The 19897-nt window shown below is 49.1% G+C and overlaps 1 protein-coding gene across 1 annotated transcript in view; it reads right to left on the reverse strand.

Annotated features, from left to right (window-relative positions):
• aatf (apoptosis antagonizing transcription factor) overlaps window positions 1–19897 on the reverse strand; it is a 32735-nt gene extending 12838 nt beyond the window's left edge. Inside the window, exons 1-10 of the mRNA XM_036524650.1 lie at window positions 19811–19897; window positions 17960–18130; window positions 16574–17026; window positions 16301–16438; window positions 10221–10335; window positions 9624–9825; window positions 7935–8099; window positions 7077–7160; window positions 2537–2604; window positions 2183–2263 (exon numbers count right to left, since the gene is read on the reverse strand). Coding sequence (XP_036380543.1) covers window positions 2183–2263; window positions 2537–2604; window positions 7077–7160; window positions 7935–8099; window positions 9624–9825; window positions 10221–10335; window positions 16301–16438; window positions 16574–17026; window positions 17960–18130; window positions 19811–19895 — 1562 coding nt within the window. The 5' untranslated portion in view covers window positions 19896–19897. The remainder of the gene's footprint in view (window positions 1–2182; window positions 2264–2536; window positions 2605–7076; window positions 7161–7934; window positions 8100–9623; window positions 9826–10220; window positions 10336–16300; window positions 16439–16573; window positions 17027–17959; window positions 18131–19810) is intronic.

The raw sequence follows: 19897 nt of genomic DNA on the forward strand, positions 1-19897 counted from the left end.
GAAAAAACAACAACGGTGGCCGAGCCTCAAAGATCATACAATGTTCTTTAACAGAGGCTCGATCGACTGTTACTGGATTCGGTATTCGACAAGGAGCCCAAAGCGAGAAGAGACCGGCTGCACATGCTCTGACTGAGGGAGAGGCACAGAGGTCAGCGTTGACTGCCTTAACCACACAGTTTGCCACAATTACACCCTCAGCATTGCCTAACGCTGTCAGATCATGTTATTGATAGCTAATAACTGCAGGCTCTGCAGGCTAATGCAGTGGCCAGTGTGTCTTCATCACTGATTGACTGCACTGTCCCTGCTGTGACTATGGGATGGGATCCTCCTTTAGAAGGGCTTGTGGGTTAGGGAAAGTTCAAAATGGAGGAGGTAGGAGGTGTCTGAAAAATTGGCAAACCTCACTGGTCGATACTGGGTGCTGAGTATCACTATTATTACTAGTGTGCACATAAAACGTGTACCCTATTACAGAGGAGGCCTTAAGCTGGGGACGCAACGATCTTGACAGTCAGTCAAGCTGTTCTAGTGGAACAGTCGGTCAGGGTCGGCCGATAATCTTTGATAAAGACATGCTGCAAAACACAGCCCAGGTTACGGCTGACACCTGGCATCTTGTTTGTGAAGACGCTGTCTGTAATCGCTCAATTAGCTGCACGTGTGTATTTACCGAGGTACTACGAGCGGATAAGGGGAACACACACAGTACAAAAATATCAAAGAAAAGTCCTTCCAGGAGGCTGCAAAACTGGAATTTCTTTTATTTAAGCGATCCTCATGTTTACGGCGCAAAAGCGCTCAAGTGAAAAATGCAGACAAACATTTTGACCATGTCAAGACATCTGGCAGCTTATTTACAAAATACCTTCTTAGTGAAGAACCAATTCCAGACCAGAAGGGTAAGCTGTGTGTACAGTTATCGCTAATCTCCCCTCTGCTGGTTAGCAAACAGCCAATCCTTACTATCTCCTACATCAGGAACAACACTGTTATCTCTTTACATTTATTTTTTAGCTAAATAATGTAATTGTCTAGATGTGAGACAAATTACTTAATTAGCTAAACAACGCCAGCTACGTGGTCCCAAATTTCCGGCCAGAGAATGAATTTCGCGAGTTTGCTGCTTTAAACGTTAGCTTCTCTTCTGGTACAGCACCGGCTTCTCCTTAGCCAAGCTGATCGATTTGTCCTTGTTCTCGTCTGTTCAAATTGCTCTTGTAACTATAGTTTAAAAAGATTCTTCTTTGGTGGCGAGCCCTCTTTCCCCTTGTTGCTCATTTCTGCTCTCTCATGCAGACATCCCCCAGCACTCTGATTGGCTCAAGAGTGAAATTCTTTCACCAACGGCTAACAGTGACTCTACATGTTGAATCGAGACCGACGGCCACCAGCTATGGGCAGCTACAGACTAAGTACAGAACACGCGGCGGTGACCTCAGGCGATAGCCAGCCACCATCCAGCAAGTGTGTCCCAGGGTTTAATTACAGCACTGAGAAGTCATAATTGGTACATACCAAATTCACTTCTATAGTCAATCACTTCTATCATCATGTAATTAAATTACAAAAGAGTGGTAGTGTGAGACAAAACCTCACGTCTACTAGGACTTAAAAACTCAAATCCAGGTCTCTCTTGTAAAAGAGATTTTTGATCTCAGTGGGACTTCCTGGTAAAATAAAGGTAAAATAAATAAATAAATAAATAAATAAATAAATAAAATCATCTTTGTAAGGGACGCTGAATTAGTGTGCGGCTTAGCACAGCCAGCTATACACTCCCTGGTGTTTTTGCTCAAACCATTATTCGCTGTTTTCCAGGAATCCAGGAAACACTCATATCAAGCTCATTAAATGATTATTTAAAAGAGCAGAATCAGAGTGTGACGACTTTGGGGGAGGCAAACTGAAAGCACAGTTATTATTTTTGGGGGGGACAATATCAAAGTGCAAGTTTTGCCTGGGCTTGGTTTAATTTCCACCAACAAGTAAGAGGAACAGGAACAACTTTCACCATTTTATCACATCCATACAATGCAAGGGAATTCCTCTGTGAAAAAGGACCAGATTTAAAAAAAAAACTATGGCTGAAGGGTGGTAATTGAAAAATAAATGAATTTTAGTATGCGGTCATGTTTTTTTTTTAATCTCAGTCTTCATCCCCCAGCGTCCCCCTTACCTGACTTTGCGGCCCTTGCTGGCCTTGGTGTCCACCTTCTTCTTTATCTTACTGCGCAGCTTCTGAATGGCCAGCCACTGTCTGCAGGGGGAGAGAGAGAGGGAGAGGGAGAGGGAGAGAGAGAGAGAGAGAGAGAGAGAGAGGGAGAGAGAGGGAGAGAGAGGGAGAGAGAGAACACTCAGTGAAGAGAGGGAACTGAGAACTCATTCCCAAAATCCCCATCCTTTCATCACCTGACTCCCACTTCCCATTCATTCCTATATACTCACCGCACCGCGCATGTCAACACACACACACACACACACACACACACACACACACACACACACACACACACAGACACATGCTACTCACCTGCCCATGGCCACCTGGTCATTGGGGTCAGCCGCGCTCGTCTTTCGCTCGATCAGCTCTCTGAGGAGCTGTGGTGGAGACAGGGAGAGAGGGAGAGAAAGAGACACTCATCACAGATCTGAATGTTTAAATCATAACCCCTGACTGAACACGATGATGCAAGCACAAAGACACTACTCCACAGGTCAGGCCAGCTGCCCTCTTTCCACTGATTTAAAAGCGCCACCCATGTGTAAGTGACACTCTCCTTTGTTTTTATGAAGTGGGTAACGTGAATGGCACCGCGTGTGTGCCTCATCTGTGGTACTGTGTGTGCTCTGACGGGCCCCTGGCTGTGGGTGGCTCTCACGGCCCCAGGCACAGCCTGGGCACAGACTGGGCACAGATGGCCAGGCTGAGGGCTCCACGAGGGGTCGCCAGGCGTGAGGCAAGAGGCTCGGCTCTGCCAACGAGAGACAGGCCAGGCTGCCAAGTGCCCCGAAGCCACCTAGCCCGGGAACTGCAGAAATACACAGGGCACCTTGGAGGGCGACCCAGGGACAGACCCCTGCCCCAGCGCTCCACACTAACTAACACACACACACACACACACACACACACACACACACACACACACACACACACACACACACACACACACAAAGTCACACATGCGCATACACTCCTATGCCACACACAGCATGAACACTCTCAAACACACACACACTTGCTCGCAGGGACATGCACTCTGACCCAGCCCCACAGACACCCCGTTTCATGCTCGGCAGGGGGCAGAGCTAAGCAGGTACCCAGCACCTCCGATCGCAGCGTACCGCGGTATGAAACCGCTCTGAAGCACTGACAGGCAGAGAGGGCGACCACGCAATCGCCTCTCCCCATTTCTCCTCCTCTTAAATCCATCTCCAAAATTACAGGTTTCCAACTCGCCGTGCGCCTCCTGCAACTTCAGAGATATCGAACACCTGTCGCGACATCGAGGGCGACCCCCTTTATCACGGGGAAGATCAGGGCAGGGACTGATATAGGGGATCAAAGAGGCAGTGCCGGCTGGGCTTCCCCTCGGCTCTGACACTCTCAGAAAGCAGAAACCGGCGCTGGCGTTTCAGGATATTGGGACAGGTGAGACTGCCGTTTGCTTCAACAATGAAGCAAGCACCATCCCATGTCACCTTTAACAAAAACTGAGAAAGGCTGGCTTTCCATCAAATCTCCATCACTTACACTGCAGAAATGGCATACTGAGAAAACTGTGAACCACTGGCTAATAAGTCCTCTGCCTGAATCCTGACAGCTCAATGCGAGTGGAACCTGACACAGCGTTACAGATCAGTGTTAAGCGCTAGTGCATGCTAGCACAATGGAAACTGATAGAATTATAATTGTTGTTCGCATCTACAGTTACCCTTAAAGTTCTGTCTTTGAGCATTTCTACTGCTATGAAATTAGAAATAAAGTTTTCCTTGTGAACTTTCCAAAAATGATGCATGTAAATGTATCTGCTGGGTCATATGTTTTTATTGCCACTTGTTCTTCCTGTTCTTCTGACATCCATGTAAGATGTTCTGAATAGTGCCAACTGAAAAAATAATAGTTATTCTTATTATCATCATCATCATCATCAACCACAAACAGAAATTAAGCTAACACTGACATCCAGTTTCATTTTGACCAGCATGGTATTTTTCACATGGTCCAAAACGGGGAGGGAAGCGGAGTTGTAGGTTGTAGATTGTAGGCAGTTGCACTCAATCACTGTGAGCGGGGAAGGCCTCCTCCGCCGTATCGGACAGCAGCGTGCCTAATGATCAGTGAGCTCGCTGGAACATCTACAAGCACATCAGTCTGGCAGGTTACCCTCCCGGAGCCCTTACAACAGCGCACACTAACACAGACGGAGAGGGGGGTGCCGTTCCACAGCGACGCGCTTCCCCCTCTCCTCCGCCCCCCCTCCCCCCCCCACGCCGCCGTTGCCAGCCGCCCGAGCGTCCTCGGTCTGAAGTCCGCGACGCGGCTCGAGAACGACAAGTTTATTATCAGCAGAACACAGCGCGCTCCTGCGCTGCCGTGGTTATCTGACCGACTCCCAAAATCGCGCTGGCAGCCGATCCGTCAGTTTATCTCTGCTACTTCATCACCGTCACTCCGGTCAGCCCGGCGTAAGCTCCAAATCCGCCGCGGCTCTGCGCGGTAAAGCCGGCGGGCTGCGCGCTCGGCAAACAGGGACGCCTCGCGCCAAAACCGCGCAAAAGCTGCCGCTTCCCAAAAAGCCAGGCGGAGCTGGCACTCTCGCACACGCGCGTGCACACACACACACACACACACACACACACACACACACACAAAAACAAACACAATAATCACAAGCCCTTCTGAAACAGTGCACAAGCACACTCACAGTCACACAGTCACACACTGATTATTCCTCCAGTTTATAGTGTGCAATTGTATTTTAGGCTGGCCTCGGCTCTGTGCCATCTGAGCACCCGGGAGGCCGAGACGGCAGGGACGGCCCTGCCCCGCAGCACAGAGCAGCCCGGGACAGGGGCGCCAGAGGCCAGCGGGGGCCAGCGGAGAGGTGACGGAGGAGCACGCGGGCGTTTCGTCAGAGCTGCCATCCGCCGCCAAAGCGAGTCAAAGTCAGAGGCACGCCTGTCAGGAATGCCTGGCTCTCCGGCAATTACCGGCTGACAACGAAGCGCTCATCTCCACAGATCATCACCATTCTACCCAGAATGCACAGGGGAGGGGAGGCGGGCGCGAATGCCCGCCGGCCCAGCAGATGTCTGCCAGGGAAGAGGCGATGCGGCGCGGGCTTGCCAGGCAGCGGTTAAGTGATTAGGGAGAGCGGCGTAGCCGCGCGCCACATTTAGAAGCGGCGGGGCGCCAGGGCGCTGGAGAGGCCGCGCCAGATGTTGGGTGCCGACGCGATGCGCGGCGTGGTGTGGCGGCGGGGCGGGGGGGCGGGGGGATGTGAGAGAGGAGAATCCCCCCCCCACGTCTCTCCCCTCCCTGCAGATGCTAACAAGTGTCTGCCATTAGTCTTTCTCCCCCCCCCTTCTTCCTCCTCCTCCTCTTCCTCCTTGCCAGCACGCTCTACAGGGAAGGGCCCGGGACAGAAGCGCCATTCCCTTTTAATCTGGCGTTTGCAGACTCTTTCCTGACTCCCATTAGCTGGAATTTTAATTTAGATTAACCCCCACTAATACCCCAATTAACCCCTTCCCCTGCCTCGGAAGACACACCCCTCCAGCATCTGTTCCTGGGACCAGGGCTGAGAGAGACAGAGACAGAGAGAGAGAGAGAGAGAGCGAGAGAGACCGAGATGGAAAGAGAGGGGGGGGGGGGGAGAGGGGCAGTTCCTACTTTTGAAACAAGCAGGAATATAAAGTCCAGCCTCACTGTATGGAGAACTGAGTAACTTCTCCACAGCCCTGGACCCACAGAGCGCTGTGATTCATCCGATTTGACTGTGGGCAAATAAAGGCTTAAGTGCAAAGGTAAGCACATTGACTATATCATAAAAGCGAACATGAACTCAGGATACTCTCATTTTGATTAACTGATGAGTAAATATTCCAGGGAAGAAATCTGTCATAGATATGCATTCTTCCTGCTCTTATAGCAAGGGTCAAAAAACCTCAGTATGTGTTTCAGCGGTCCTCCCTTTCCGTGCGTGCTGCCTGGAAGAGGAACCGCAGAATGACGCACGGCACGGCGTGCACTCTGAGAGAGACGGGAACGCCTCCCACCGCCGAGCCTGTCCCTGCACACACGCCACGGTGCGCAGAGCGAGCAGGCCGCGTTCGCGGCCGAGCAGCGGCTGTGCGCCTGGCTGTGTTCAGCCTAAGTGAAGTGAGCGTTTATGGATGGCGGCGGCTGTGGGAGCCGGCGCCGGGGCCGCCCCTCACTCACAGAGACATGATTTATGGCCCGCGCGCGGACTTGCTGACTGAAATGTTTCTGTGAATGCAAGCGGCGGCTTGCAGCGCTGTCCCGCGGAGCGAGGTTATGCACATTAAATTACATGCATTATTGGTGCATAAGCACCCACTCATAGGTGACATCCCCCCTCCTGTGCCCCCCGCCCCCCTCCGCCTCCCCCAGCTCCCGCCACCCCCCCCCCCACCCCTGCTGGCAATGCGCCTTCCTGAATGGGACGGAGAGAGGGGACACTGTACCGCAAAGGACACGAGGACCCAGAAACCCATTTCTGACTCTCCCGAGCAGAGCTGATCCCTCTGAAGCAGCCTGACTTAAGACATGCTGGCGTGCTTTACAAGACTCAGCAAGATCTGTGATTTTTTTTTTAACCTCTTGTAGTGCTTGTAGTTTAACTATTCTGCATGTACAAATGTCCAGTCAATGCAGAAACAAAGGAGAGAGAATGCGACAGTGACTCCTACTGGTTATAGAGTGCAGGCGCTGCTGACATCAGGGGAGGCGAAAGGCTCGTACTCAACGGAAATGCGCCTCCTTCCACACTATAAATTCTCCGAAGCACTTCAGACGCATGGATGTGCCGCCCGGCTGAGCCGCTTACCTGGTGGTAGAAATCATCATCATCAAAGATTTCTTCATCCAGGTCTTTGAGATGCGTGTTGGCCTTCAGCCCAACCTCCTCTCCCTGAAAAAGAGGGAAGGGGAAGGAGAAGTGAAGAGAGAGATAGAGAATGGGGGGGGGGGGGGGTCTCTGACAGTTAGAAATGGAGGGAGTGAAGCCACATACCCCCCACATCCTACAGAGATACAAGCTTCCCCACTCAGGATAATGTGACAACAGAACAATGTGGGTAGGGGGGGGGGGGGGGGGTATGAGCGTGACCCGCTATGGGGACTGCAGTGAGAACCAAAGGCTTTGTAATATATTAACCTATCGGCGAACGCCCCCGGTTCCAACCTTGCGACTCCGCGCCGAACGGCCAGAGACACATCCGCGGAAAGCGATTACAGCAGGATTAGGGATTGGGATGAATAACCCAGTGTTTTATCAGCGGGGCCACGTCCTGGCACAGCGCTGCCTATATTTCAGGTTAATACAATCCAGCGGCTGCACTCTGTGGGTAGATTCAATTAAGATACAGGGAAACTTTGTTAATGCGGCTGCATCTTAATACACCCCCCCCCCCCCCCCCGTTAGCGGCTGCCTGCGATGAATCTGACTGGGACCGAGGCTGGTGACAGTCCCACGGTGCGGGGCCCAGCCCCGAGGGGACCCTGCTGTGAGTTAAAGTCTGTGCTGGACTGTGGCCACTGCGTCTCATTTCCTGCTAAGTCACTCTAGTGCGCAGTGAGTGGGGGGTCGGGCTCAGTATGGCTGGTATGGAAAAATTCCCATTGAGATTTTCTCTCTGAAAGAGAGACCCCACCCATTCTCCACCCCCCTTTTCCTCAGTCCCACCTCTTTCTCCACCGAGGGTCCGGCCGGTGCGGGGGCGGCGGCGTCGGCCCGGCCCAGGACTCGGTACTCGGACCGCTTGGTCTGGGTGCGCCGCAGCAGCCTCTCCTTGTCCATCAGCACCTGCTCCACCTGCGTCACGATGTTCCTGTCGAAAGCAGCAAAGCCCTGTGGGGACGTCACAGACAGAGCCGTCAGCGCCCCCTACGACTCACCTCCCGCATCAAGCAATCACTCCCCCTCCAGAAAAAAAACACTCACCACATACAGAACAACACACCTACACAGAGATATTATTTTACACCTGAACCGCACAATTGATCTGAAGGCTTTCCTTGAGCGAGGGCAGAAGATGTCTGATAAATGCCACCAGCCAATCACTGATCTAGAAGGGGGAAGGTGTGGTTTAAGGAGGACTGAACTGACGTTTTGAGGTGGCCATCAGAGTCACATGCTAAATCCCACCAAGAACCAAAACTGGATCCAAATTGCAACACAGGAACATGAACAGAAGCCAAGGAAGCTGCTGGGAGCTATACACTGTTAAAAACACCACACCGGATAACTGTAGTAATGCCCCCAGAGTTCCTCTGCTAAAAAGATATTCCACCATGACCATAACTAAAGGAGAAGCTTTAATAATCTCTTGTTTATGTGGTGTTGTCATCAACTTTTGCACAACCCAGCAACTGTCGATCTGAGGAGCAATGCATTTTCAGGGTTCATTAGCATATACACATTCTGCTGAAAGGTAGAATGGAACACACCTCTGAGATAGTTGCACTGACGTTTCATGGTATGCAAAAGCCTGGTTTTAAATGCTCACAAACAGGATTCACAAATGCCTTTGTTGACTTAAGCCTTGGAAAGCCAGGCTGGCCCGCAGTCACATGCTGACACCGATGTTCTGCAGACCCTTGGTCTTGTATAACAGGCATTAGAGCCGGCTGCAGCTAAAGAGAGGGTGTAAAGGAGAGGCAAAGCCTAAAGTCTTCTCTGAGACCACGATGCAGTGAGAAAAGTAAAAGCACTCCCAGGGGGACGGAGCAGACAATCCCATCTCCAGGACAGAGAGATCAAAGCAGAATTAAGCAGTCAGACTTGTTCCATGCAAATTTGCGTCAGCCTCCCGCTGTACTTTCCCCACTGATGTCTGCGTTGAGCAGAATGGTATTTCAGTGCTGGGCAGCTGCACCACAGAGTTTTTATATATGGACCAGGCAGTCTGCTTGGTGTGTATCACATTAAGAATGTCTCTGCCAGCACTGAAGCTACAAGTGTTCTGATTTGCTGGCTTGTTGTGAAGTGGCATAAACATTCACACTGAGCATAAGAAGGCACACAGGACTGAAACTTCCTGTTACCAAGCAGAACCTCACGGAGAGAGGACTGAATGAACACTACAGCTGAATATCTTGTCACATTAGAACATCTGCAGCAGTACATTAAGGAGCCATGGGGCAGTGGTGGAAACTTGTAGGCAGTGACAAGACTTATGAAACACAAGGCCTTCATTTCCTCAAGTGCTCTGCTAGACTTTGTGTTCATAGACAATGCACTCACAGAACATGGCACACTGAATACATGAGCTGGTGTGGGCTGGTATAAATATGAGAGCTGGTGTAAGTAAGACAGCTGGTATAAATATGAGCGCTGTTGAAAGAGCTGGGGGCGGGGGGGGGCTGCCCATACCTTGCCCATTTTGCCCATGGTCAGACGGGTCTTGTCGTGCCATTTCTGCAGAGTGGCGTCGCGGTGCGGCTGGAAGGTGGCGAAGCGCTTGGCCATGAAGTCGGGGTACTCCGACATCTCCAGCTTACGCTTGGGGGGCCTCCTCGCCTCTTCTTCCGTCTCCTCTTCTTCCTCCTGATCACTGTGCACCTCTTCATCCTCGCTGCGTGAAGAGCAGGGAGTCGCATTAAGCCGAGACACAGACACCTATTTCCCACCTCCTGCTCAGAACGCTCGGTTTCACCCCGCTTAAGCATGACCGATAGGAAGCACCCTATCGGCAGGGCTATAAACACCGTTTGGGTGGCCCAGTTTGCAATCTGCTTCCACACCTGCAACTCCAGTAACTTTGGATCTAAGAGGACACAGCCATTTTACCCAATCCTAAAAAAAAACAGCCCCAATTTCACAACTTGCATTTCATCTTACCTGCGCAAAAGCAGTGCACCACAGCTGCAAATGTGGCAGGGGGTATGGTATTAGGCCAGCTTAATTAGACATTAGACATTGGCATTTTCCAGAGAGGCCTCATTAACCCGGGAGAGAGGTGGTGCTGACCTGCGGGACGCTGCGGTCTCTCCCAGCACGACGGCCCTGGTGTCGGGGCACTGGTGCAGCAGCTCGTCCTGCAGCTCCAGCAGGGATCTCTGGAGGGCCTTCAGGGCTTTGTGACCTGGGAGCAGAGGCACATGCAGGGGGATGAGACGGGTGTATGCTGGTGAGAGAGGTCTGCCGCGCGAATGTACTGGATACCTGCTGTATGCATAAAATTACACCGGGGCTAAAAGTTCACTAACAACAGGCAGTACGTGCAATTCAAAAAAAAGGGACAGGAAAAGGCAAAACGGGAGTCAGAGAGCAAAAGGGACATACAGCCTGAAAACCAGGACACAGGTGCCAGGATGCAGACAGATAGCACGAGGCTACAGGATCCGCTCTGGCTCAGAGCGACGCTGAGCGTGAGGGGGCCCGGACGCAAACTGTGGCAGCACACTGCCAGACAGCAGAAGAGAGAATTCATTCTCCTGGAGAAGAGATCATCTCTGTGGGCACAACTGTCAGCACCATGGAGAGCGACACGCCTGCCTGAGTGACAGCTTGCTGACGCCACCCGCCCTGCGCCCTGGGGGTCCAAGGTGAGTGCGTGTGCGTGCGTGCGCGTGTGTGTGTGTGTGTGTGTGTGTGTCATGGGAGGGAGGGGGGGAATGGCACACTCCCATATAGTGGGTATCAGAGAAACACGAACCTGTTTCTAACCAGGGTCCTGTTTTTTCTCTCCCCCCCCCCCCCCCCTGTTAAAGAGGAGACGGGAATTCATTAAAAAGGCGATTCTTCCGAACTGCAAGCCTAATCCGACAGATTAATGGCAGAGCGTGAAATCTGCAGTTTACGTTGACAAAAGTTACACGTTGGGGGAGGGGCGGCGGGGATGCAGTGGATTATGCCGCGGGGCCCTAATGCGGGAATAATTTGATGTAGCTGCCAGTCTGCCGCACTGGCAAATCCGCCTTTACTCCGCACTTCTGAGGAAGTTTCACAGCCGAGCGGCGTCTCCGGGCCACACAGCAGCCGGGCAAACCCCCCCCCGCCGAACCGCCACCCCCTCTCTGCACCCCACCCACCCAAATCCTCCACCTCTACAGTGATTCACCACTGCACCCACACTCACTAAATCAGGGAGATGGGCCATCTAACAAAGGTGCTGCCAGGACTTGGGTTTATCGCTTATCTTCAGGGAATAATCGTAAAACAAGTAACCCTGCGGTCCATTCAAATGGAAGCAAGGGGAATTTGTGATGTGAGAGTTCAGATATAGTGAAGTGCTGCCAAAAAAAAGTTGCCAAAACTTGGTGAGCATGGTTTCATTCTGACTGGAAGAACCCCTGACAAGTGAAGACAGTCTGACGAAGACTGCAAACGCCATGTAGTCCCACCTAAGTAAATGATCTGAAATCATATACCGTATGGCCTTATTAAAAATCAAATCATTTACTAGTCACACTCATCTAAAATTTGTTTACAAGTGTAAACCTAAACTGTTCTCAAACTGTAAGGGATTAAACGTGAACCACAGACCCCCCACTGAAAGGCCCATCACAGTGACCTGGGTCAGATCGCAAGGCAATGAAGGCGCAGCAGCGCCAGCAGGGGGCAGTGTTGCGAGTGGGCATCACTGGCGGGACTCAAAGGTCCTCGCAATATAGCGCTGTTACACCCCTCATCAGTTCCCTCTACACCAGCCCAACAGAGCAATGAGGGGCCAATCAGAAGTACCGAGGGCCCGTCAGGTTGAAGGAAAAAAAAAAAAAAAAGGTTTCTTTTTAGTGTCACTCAGAGGATATTTCCAAACCATCGCTCAAAACGGCACCGCGAGGGGTCTTGGGGGTGACCCCGCGAAACAATCCCGCTCATTCACACCCTCCGTATCATCTCTCTCTCGCCCCTCTTCCTCCGCAATTAATCCTCCCCAAACACATCTGATTAAATCGTTTCAAGCCAACGCTTGCCTCCGCTTCTGTTGCTCCGCTTCTTGTCAACATCCATTAAAATATGCCTTTAATTCTCAAGACGGCCATCTCATAAAAATCTAAAAAGGGGAAGAAAAAAACTGATCTCGCTATGTCCAACTTTAATCAACTGTACACCCCCCCCCCCCCCCGAAATAATAATGTTCTATTTAGAATTCAGGAGACAGGCTCCACATCAATCATTCGCCGGATTTCTTTCCACTGCAATAAATATGCAAATGAGTACAGGCCAGTCACTGGCAGTTTCAAGATCAGCTCACGAGAATTTGAGGAAAAAAAAAAAGGGGAGGGGGGGGGGACACAAACGCATTAATTGCCTGTGGCCAGAGGAATCCTATTACGTGTGGCCGTTGATTACAAAAAAAACACACCAACGATTACTGTGATTCTGGCAGACTTCCCAGCCCAAGAGGGTAAAATATTAAAAAGCAAAGGGGCCCGGAATTATCAGGCCCCAACAACAGTGCCGTCCCCAACATGACACTCACCGGCAGGGAGAATTCTCAACCAAAGCCAGGCTAATGGCTAAAGGTCCTCCACCACAAGCCACTGTGGTGAGAAGACTGCTGGAGGGGGACCTGCAATTCCTGCATTAATGCCTGACGCTCTGGGAAAGGCCAGGCCTGGTGACTGCACAGATGTTAATATGAAATAAGTTTGCATGGAGACCCAAATACCAGCCAATGACACCAATAACTCAAGTCTGGCCATGTAAGAAATAGCCATACACACACACACACACACACACACACACACACACACACACACACAAAACAAAGAGGTTGAGAGGATCAATGGACGTCGATGGGGCTGAGCCATTAATCGGTGCTGTACAAGACATTCTCATTTTGCCCTATTGTACAGTGCAGAGCTCAGGGATAAACTACTCCACTGACAGTTCCCCCCAAAAACCTTGTTCACCTCCTTCCATTCATTCCACTACTCCAGATACACTAACTGGGAGACATAGCGCATTAACCTCCGGTGTCATGCAAGTCACTGTTAATTGATCCTGAAGCCCCTTTCCCACCGTTGGGGCAAAACCTGGCTGTCTGACTGAGTTCGGGGTAGGGGTGACTCTACTGTACGTTTTTTTTTTTTTTAATTTCGTGCCGACCCGCGTCAGCTCAGCCCAGTAGCGCTGGCTTCACTTCCAGGTGAGCTGTGAAGGTCAGAGAACAGCGGAGCTACACCGCTACCGTGAGCACCAGGGCTAAAAACCGAGGAGATAAACACGTGGTACTAAAAGGGGCCGGTAGTTTTTCCAGAGGAACGTCAGGCTTGGGCTGCAGATGACGGCTAGGCAGACATCTAGATCTGGACAGACACCAGCACTCAGTGAGACATTGTGTGCTACAGCTCTGGTCGCACATAATTCAATGGAAAAGCAATTATACTGCACCCAGTCAGCCGGCTCTGGCAGCAGCCTGTGCCAGCCTGGTTCCGGTTCAACAGTGGGAAAGGGGAATAATTGACCCTGGCTCTGTAATAAAATATTCATAGGTGGGGATTACTTTGCTTGGAGAGACCTAAAGGCTGACTGCAGTCTATTTTTTATGGAGCTGGGTACATGCATCGGTCGCTTAGCATGGATACAAAATCCATACCATCACCTGCGGCACACAGAAAAAATTTAAAGACCATCTGACGCCAGGCGGAAGCTTGAATGACAGCATGCGTACAATACCCACGTATGGAGTGTTTGATTTCCACCATAAACAAAATGTCAAATTAAGTAATTAAGTAAGGTCCTGCTGTGCTACCTCCAGTTTCTTGCAATAGAGACTCTTGTGTGTCAATACAACCTGGGACAGAAACGTTTTTGTCCGGCTTAAGACAGCCAAACGTTGCCGCTGACAGAAACACGCCTGAGCTGTAACTAAACCGGCAATAACCGAGACAAAGGACGGCGAACAACAACTCCGTGAAATATTCAAGTTCAGCGCAGCTCCTCTCCGAGACATTTCATCTCACATAAATTACAGCTGTGAACTGCAGCATGGCCTAATTAATTCCTGTACTATACACAATAGGAAATACTGGGTGACAAATGGGAGCAGGACTTGAAAGCTGCCAGGTCTGCAAAACATTTTCGACTTCAATTTATAAGCAATTTCGCAGTAAATCAGCCACCAGAACTAGCTACTTTGGGAAGCAGCTACTGCGGCACCGAGAGCGCACTGTATTTCAAAAACAAAAGAGAGGAGGGCGGCAAACAGGAAAGCGGAAGAAAAAAAAAGGATGGAATGAGAGGGAGAGGAGCAGACGAATGTTTTAACCCAATAAATGCCAGAGCGTATTATGTGAGCTGGGACAGGAGAATGACAAAGTAGACTCTACCTGTAAGAGCGAGTCTGCTTTGGTCTTAATGAGTCTCACGGCAGGGGAGGAGAGGCCGAACGGGGGCAGGAGTGTGATTTGAGTGGTGCCGATCAGGCGACGGAGCCGACGCGAGCGTGCGGCAGATTACGCATGCAGGCCGCCGCTCTTCATGGGCAAAACGGGAATATTACCGATCAATTTACTCTATCAAGCTGAATGTGATTGAGCCTGCCCTCCCCGCACCCGCGCCTCTTGACTCCTCACCCAGACAGAAAATAACGAAAACAAATCAAAGCTCTTCAGGCTGTTGTGTTTTTTATCAATCCAAACAACCACCCAAGTGGCTTTTCGCAGAGCTTTCCTCGGCCACTTCACAATTAATCAGCACCCAGAAAGCATATACATGCAGATGTGATCACAGAGTGCCCGTAAGAGCACTATCCCCCCTATACGACAAGTAATTTCAATAAACAATCACGCCAGTGCAAAACAAACATGGCACAGATTTACACTTGAGGAGCCTGGGGGTCCCCCCCCCCCCCCCAGTTACAATACCTACATTAAAAATATCCAACCCCCTTAAAAACAGGCACAACTCTCTCCCCGGGCCATGTCGAACAGTGCCACCGAGTGGTTAGTCTGAGTAAATGCAGAATAGAACAAAAGAAACGCACTACCATAACCAAGTCTCTAACAGGTAGTGTGGCCAGTACGTGTTTTCATGCTTGATATAAAACAGGAAGTTTGCTTTCCCACCCATCTGTCTTGATGGGTACGATTTTCAGAGCAAGTAATTCTCCAAACAAATGTACTGCGTTATAATATATGGCAGCAGATTTTTAAAAAAGAGGAAGAAATTCCGGCCTAATTAATTACAACCGGCTTTTGTTCCTAATTAATTGCTTGCCTGCGCTGTGTCCTGATGTTACCGCAGGGATTGCACTGCCCCAGTCTGAGGGGGGGCTGAAATACAATGAACACACAATGCACTTTGTCCCTCCTCCTAATCACCTCAACTTTAAGTGAAGATCAGCGTTCACCCCCTTCCATATGATGCAAGCTGAATGACAACCAAATCTTTTATTACTTCTGCCATACAGGAGAATCTCATCAAAAACGATTAATGAACGTTAAACACATTTCACGTATCACAAGAGTGTGCATGTGGAAGCGCAGTCCACATTCCATATACTCCGCAGATGACACACATCCATTTGAATGTCCCGTTAATTGAAGCTTGGAGACTTAAAAAGTCAAACCCACCCACCCAACTCAATTCTCTCTGAAATCACGCCTATGGATTTAATTCCCGCTATCCGCCACCATTTCATTCGCTTTAATGGAACTGAATAAAAGCCCTGCTTGACTGCACTAGTACAAGCCTGCATTAATTGGCATGGATTTTTTAAGCGTAAATGATCTGGCCCCGATTTGCCACAGTAAGGACTCCCCTGTACCTGTCACAAAGAGCAGCTTCAGGGGACGGGCGCTGGGGGGGAACCGACACACCCCAACGGCCAACAGTCCTGGCCCAGCTGCAACACGCTTGTCAAATACGAACAGCTACGCGTCTGTTAAAGCACAACCCACCACCAGGCCCAGCTAACCCTCTGCTAAAGAGGGAAAGTGACTGGCAGACTACCCATGTCATCTTTGGTGTTATCCTAACGAGTGATGCAGCCACCTTTGTTGAATTATTTACGCAACAATTTAATCATGAGGATATAAAGCAAAGGAGATTGCAGACATGCAGAGCAATCTCAGAGAGACTGAAAAAGACAAACTCACTGTTCTTCAATGCTGCGGCAAACTCTGGCCCGCCCCTCCTCTTGAACTCTGGGAAGGACGCTGGCTGCGGAAGCTGATTGGCTATCAGCAGGGATTTCTGCAATTTGATTCGTCCTTCCAGCAGCTGGTCCCAGAGAGCTGAAGTGATTGGAAGCAAACGAGGGAAAAGCCTTTATCCCACAGGAACGTTATGTGGAGCTGAAATGCCTGATACAGCGGTCAGAGCTCTTGAATTGAGAAGTGAAACTCAAATAAGATGCAGGGAATACTTACCTAGCTGATTTTTTACTGCCTTCCCTTTTTCCACTTCATCGCTGACTTTTTCTTTCGAAAATGTCACCACAGCTCCGCTGTCGTCAGCGTCGTCGTCCATCTCCTCCTCTTCCTCACTACCATCATCATCCTCGCCCTCTTCGTCCTCTTCCTCGTCTTCCCCTGCCAGCTCCTCCTCCTCCTCCTCATCCTCCTCACTCTCTCCAAGATCATCCATTCCTTCGGTCAGCTTGAAGAGGTCCGTCTCTGCGGGGAAGGTGATGTCTGTCCCCTTCATCTTCTTCACCACCGTTTTCATTTGCGCGTCGTAGTCGTCATCTCCACTACTCTCAGCCTCCTCGTCTTCATCGTCCTCCACCTCATCCTCACCATCAACATCCTCTTCTCCATCATCCTCTTCATCGTCCTCACCCTCATCATCATACTCTTCGTCATCCTCCTCCTCCTCCTCTCCTGTATAACACAGAACATTTTGATCCTACTTTGACCATGCCTTAAAATACATCACCAAAGCAGTAACAGCAAAGTTGAGAATGACAAACTATTGCTTACAAAGTAACAGCAATTCATATGAAAAAGCAGGTCACCTCAGAAAATTTCAAACACCAGACATGCTTCAAGGTGCAGGAGGTCAAAAGAAAGTCATACAGAAAAGATGAAAAGTACAACTTTCCCATATCTCACACCAGCTGCCTGCCTAGTATACAGCACATTCAACACTCATGAAGTTGTTCTATTAGGTGAACACATCAGTGTATGCAGTACCCATGCTTAATTATCAACTGAAATCACGACAGATCAAAAAAGATTTTCCAATTCTCAAGGTGCACTTTTAAACCTACGTCTCTGTCATTGAGATATGTCATTGCTTCACAAACATGGGAAGCTTGTAAATTATTAGATAATGGCCTTTCTTGCCCTTGCTCATGAACTACAGCTATATCAGATAAACTTCCAACAATATATTCCTGCAGCCAGGAAGCAAAACATCCAGATGTCAAGAAAATTATTTTAACCTAAGATGGTTAAAAAAAGATAGTGTGTACAAATAATTTGTACAAAACTGTATATTCATGAACGGAAACTAAGTTAATATGGAAAAAATCTGATCATGAAGTTGTATGTTCGTACAAGATATAACCCAATTAAGAAACAGCAGGATAAATCTCTAACTTTTCAGCCAATCAGAGGAGACAGTGCACAAACGCTACAGGACACACAGTCTCACGCCTGACCGGGTGCTAGCACCCTGACCCGTGATCATGAGTCCCTTTCAGTTATTCATCCGACTGTATCAATAAAACATCAGAGCCATTCCCGCCTCTGGCAGTGCGATTCGCGAACGGGACGTCGCACGTTCGTTCACGCCCTCGCCTCCAGACTCACCGGACCCCTCGGCCTCCTGGCGGAGCTGCTTGCGGGACGTGGCCATCCCCGCGTACCGCCGGTCTGTCTCAGAGAGAGCGACAGAGACTCCCCTCCGCAGCACGCCGACAGCAGCACCTTCGTCTTCATTTTCCCCCTCGTCGAACCTCTCTATTACCTTAGCTTTCGTCTCTGCGGGGACGGACAGGGAGAAGAACGATGTTGAGGAAACTGGCCACAGGAACTAAGAAAACACCTCCTGGTGATTAGGTCCTGACTGGATACCGCTGAGACAGATGTGTACAGCAGGCAGAGGCACAGTGGTGGCAAATAAGCAATGTGAAATGGTACTGGGATTCTCCTTTTTAAAGTAAACAAGAGTTCATAAAAAAAAAAACTAATATACTGTAGTAGTAGTAGTAGTGTGTTTTGGTATATTCATAATAATAATAATAATAATAATGTCAACAGAGATTATAACAGTGGTTATAGGAGCTCTAGGACTTGTTTAAAAAAAAAAAAAAAAAAAAAAAGGCTTGGAAAAATTTACCAATAGGATTCCAAGCAACATCAACATCCAAGTACAGAAGACAACCCTCCTAGGAGCAGCACACATTTTGCAGAGAGTGCTCTGCATTGCATGAAAAACAATCTAACCTATCCCCAAGGCCCTTTGTTTGGACCCGGTTCTATAGATGTATTACAAGATGCAAGAAAGAAAAAAAAAATTATAATAATAATACAGCAAGCTTACTCCAGACACCACAAAGTGATGTCAAAAACTTGATGTACTTATGACCCCCAAGATATCCTCCTCCCTTCTGGTCACCAGCAGATATTTACTGAAGTCAGCAATAATCATGATTTCACTCTTGATGTGGTGGTGGTACACCGCACATGGCACTAAGCCAAATTCTTGAATCAGTAACCTTAAGTACACTGAAAATTGCTCACTCTGCTGTGCCAAAAGACCCGGGTTTCTTTATCATGTTGTGTAAAAATGTCTTATTACTGGTACTGGCAATGACAGGAGGAAACCTGTCCTGTTATTGAATGGTTATAGAGGATGTCTCGGGGCAATTTTGGCATTAGTGGCTCATTCTGGAGAGGCCCACAATTAAAGGGGTCCAGAAAGACTGATCATAGAGCCTAATAAACGACGATACACAATTAAAACGTGTTACCAGCTATGTTCTTTTCAACCATTTCATGTGAGTCTACATTTTAATTTAAATCCCAATCACTAGCTTGTAAACATACAGCGAAAATTAATTAAGTAGCGCTTTACTGGTCTAGCGCTTTTTTACCACGGATAAACGTCACTTTGTATTTACAGACTACATTCTTTTGGATCACATCTTGCAAACACATGTCACAAGCGTCGCCTCACACCCAAGAGGGACCACTGTCAACAACGGTAATGGGTAAAACATCTTATACAGCAATATTATACAGAAACTTGGGTATATTGTTATGAACGAAACTATCCACAGAGAGCTGACTTATCTTAACCTATCTTTCATTTTTAAAGACATCGCTATAGCAAGCTCTACTTAAACTGCGACGTCAGTAACTGGCTAGCTATCCAGCTTTCCATCTATCTGTCTAGCCCACTAGTCACTTACTTTGTTGCACTACACATTGATTGCGGCCAGATAAAATAATATTAGCTTTGTCTGATTTAGCACACAACATGTAAAAACCGAATTAGCCAGTACAGTAGTCTATACTTTCAAAGTTGGCACACCGTAGCTTTGCGTCCACGCGCGGACAGTGCAAAGCAGAAAGAAAATATTTAACCAGCTAAAAAAAAAAGGTAAAATGCACACATTGTGTCAGTCAACAGTAAAGACTAGACATGAAAACATATACCTTCATCCTGGTCGTCTTCTGGATCCGCGAATTTCGGTAAAGGGTTTAACAAATCCTCGAGCTGCTGCGATATAGAGGCAGCCATGT

Source organism: Megalops cyprinoides, chromosome 3, assembly GCF_013368585.1.
Source record: "Megalops cyprinoides isolate fMegCyp1 chromosome 3, fMegCyp1.pri, whole genome shotgun sequence".
NCBI lineage: Eukaryota > Metazoa > Chordata > Actinopteri > Elopiformes > Megalopidae > Megalops > Megalops cyprinoides.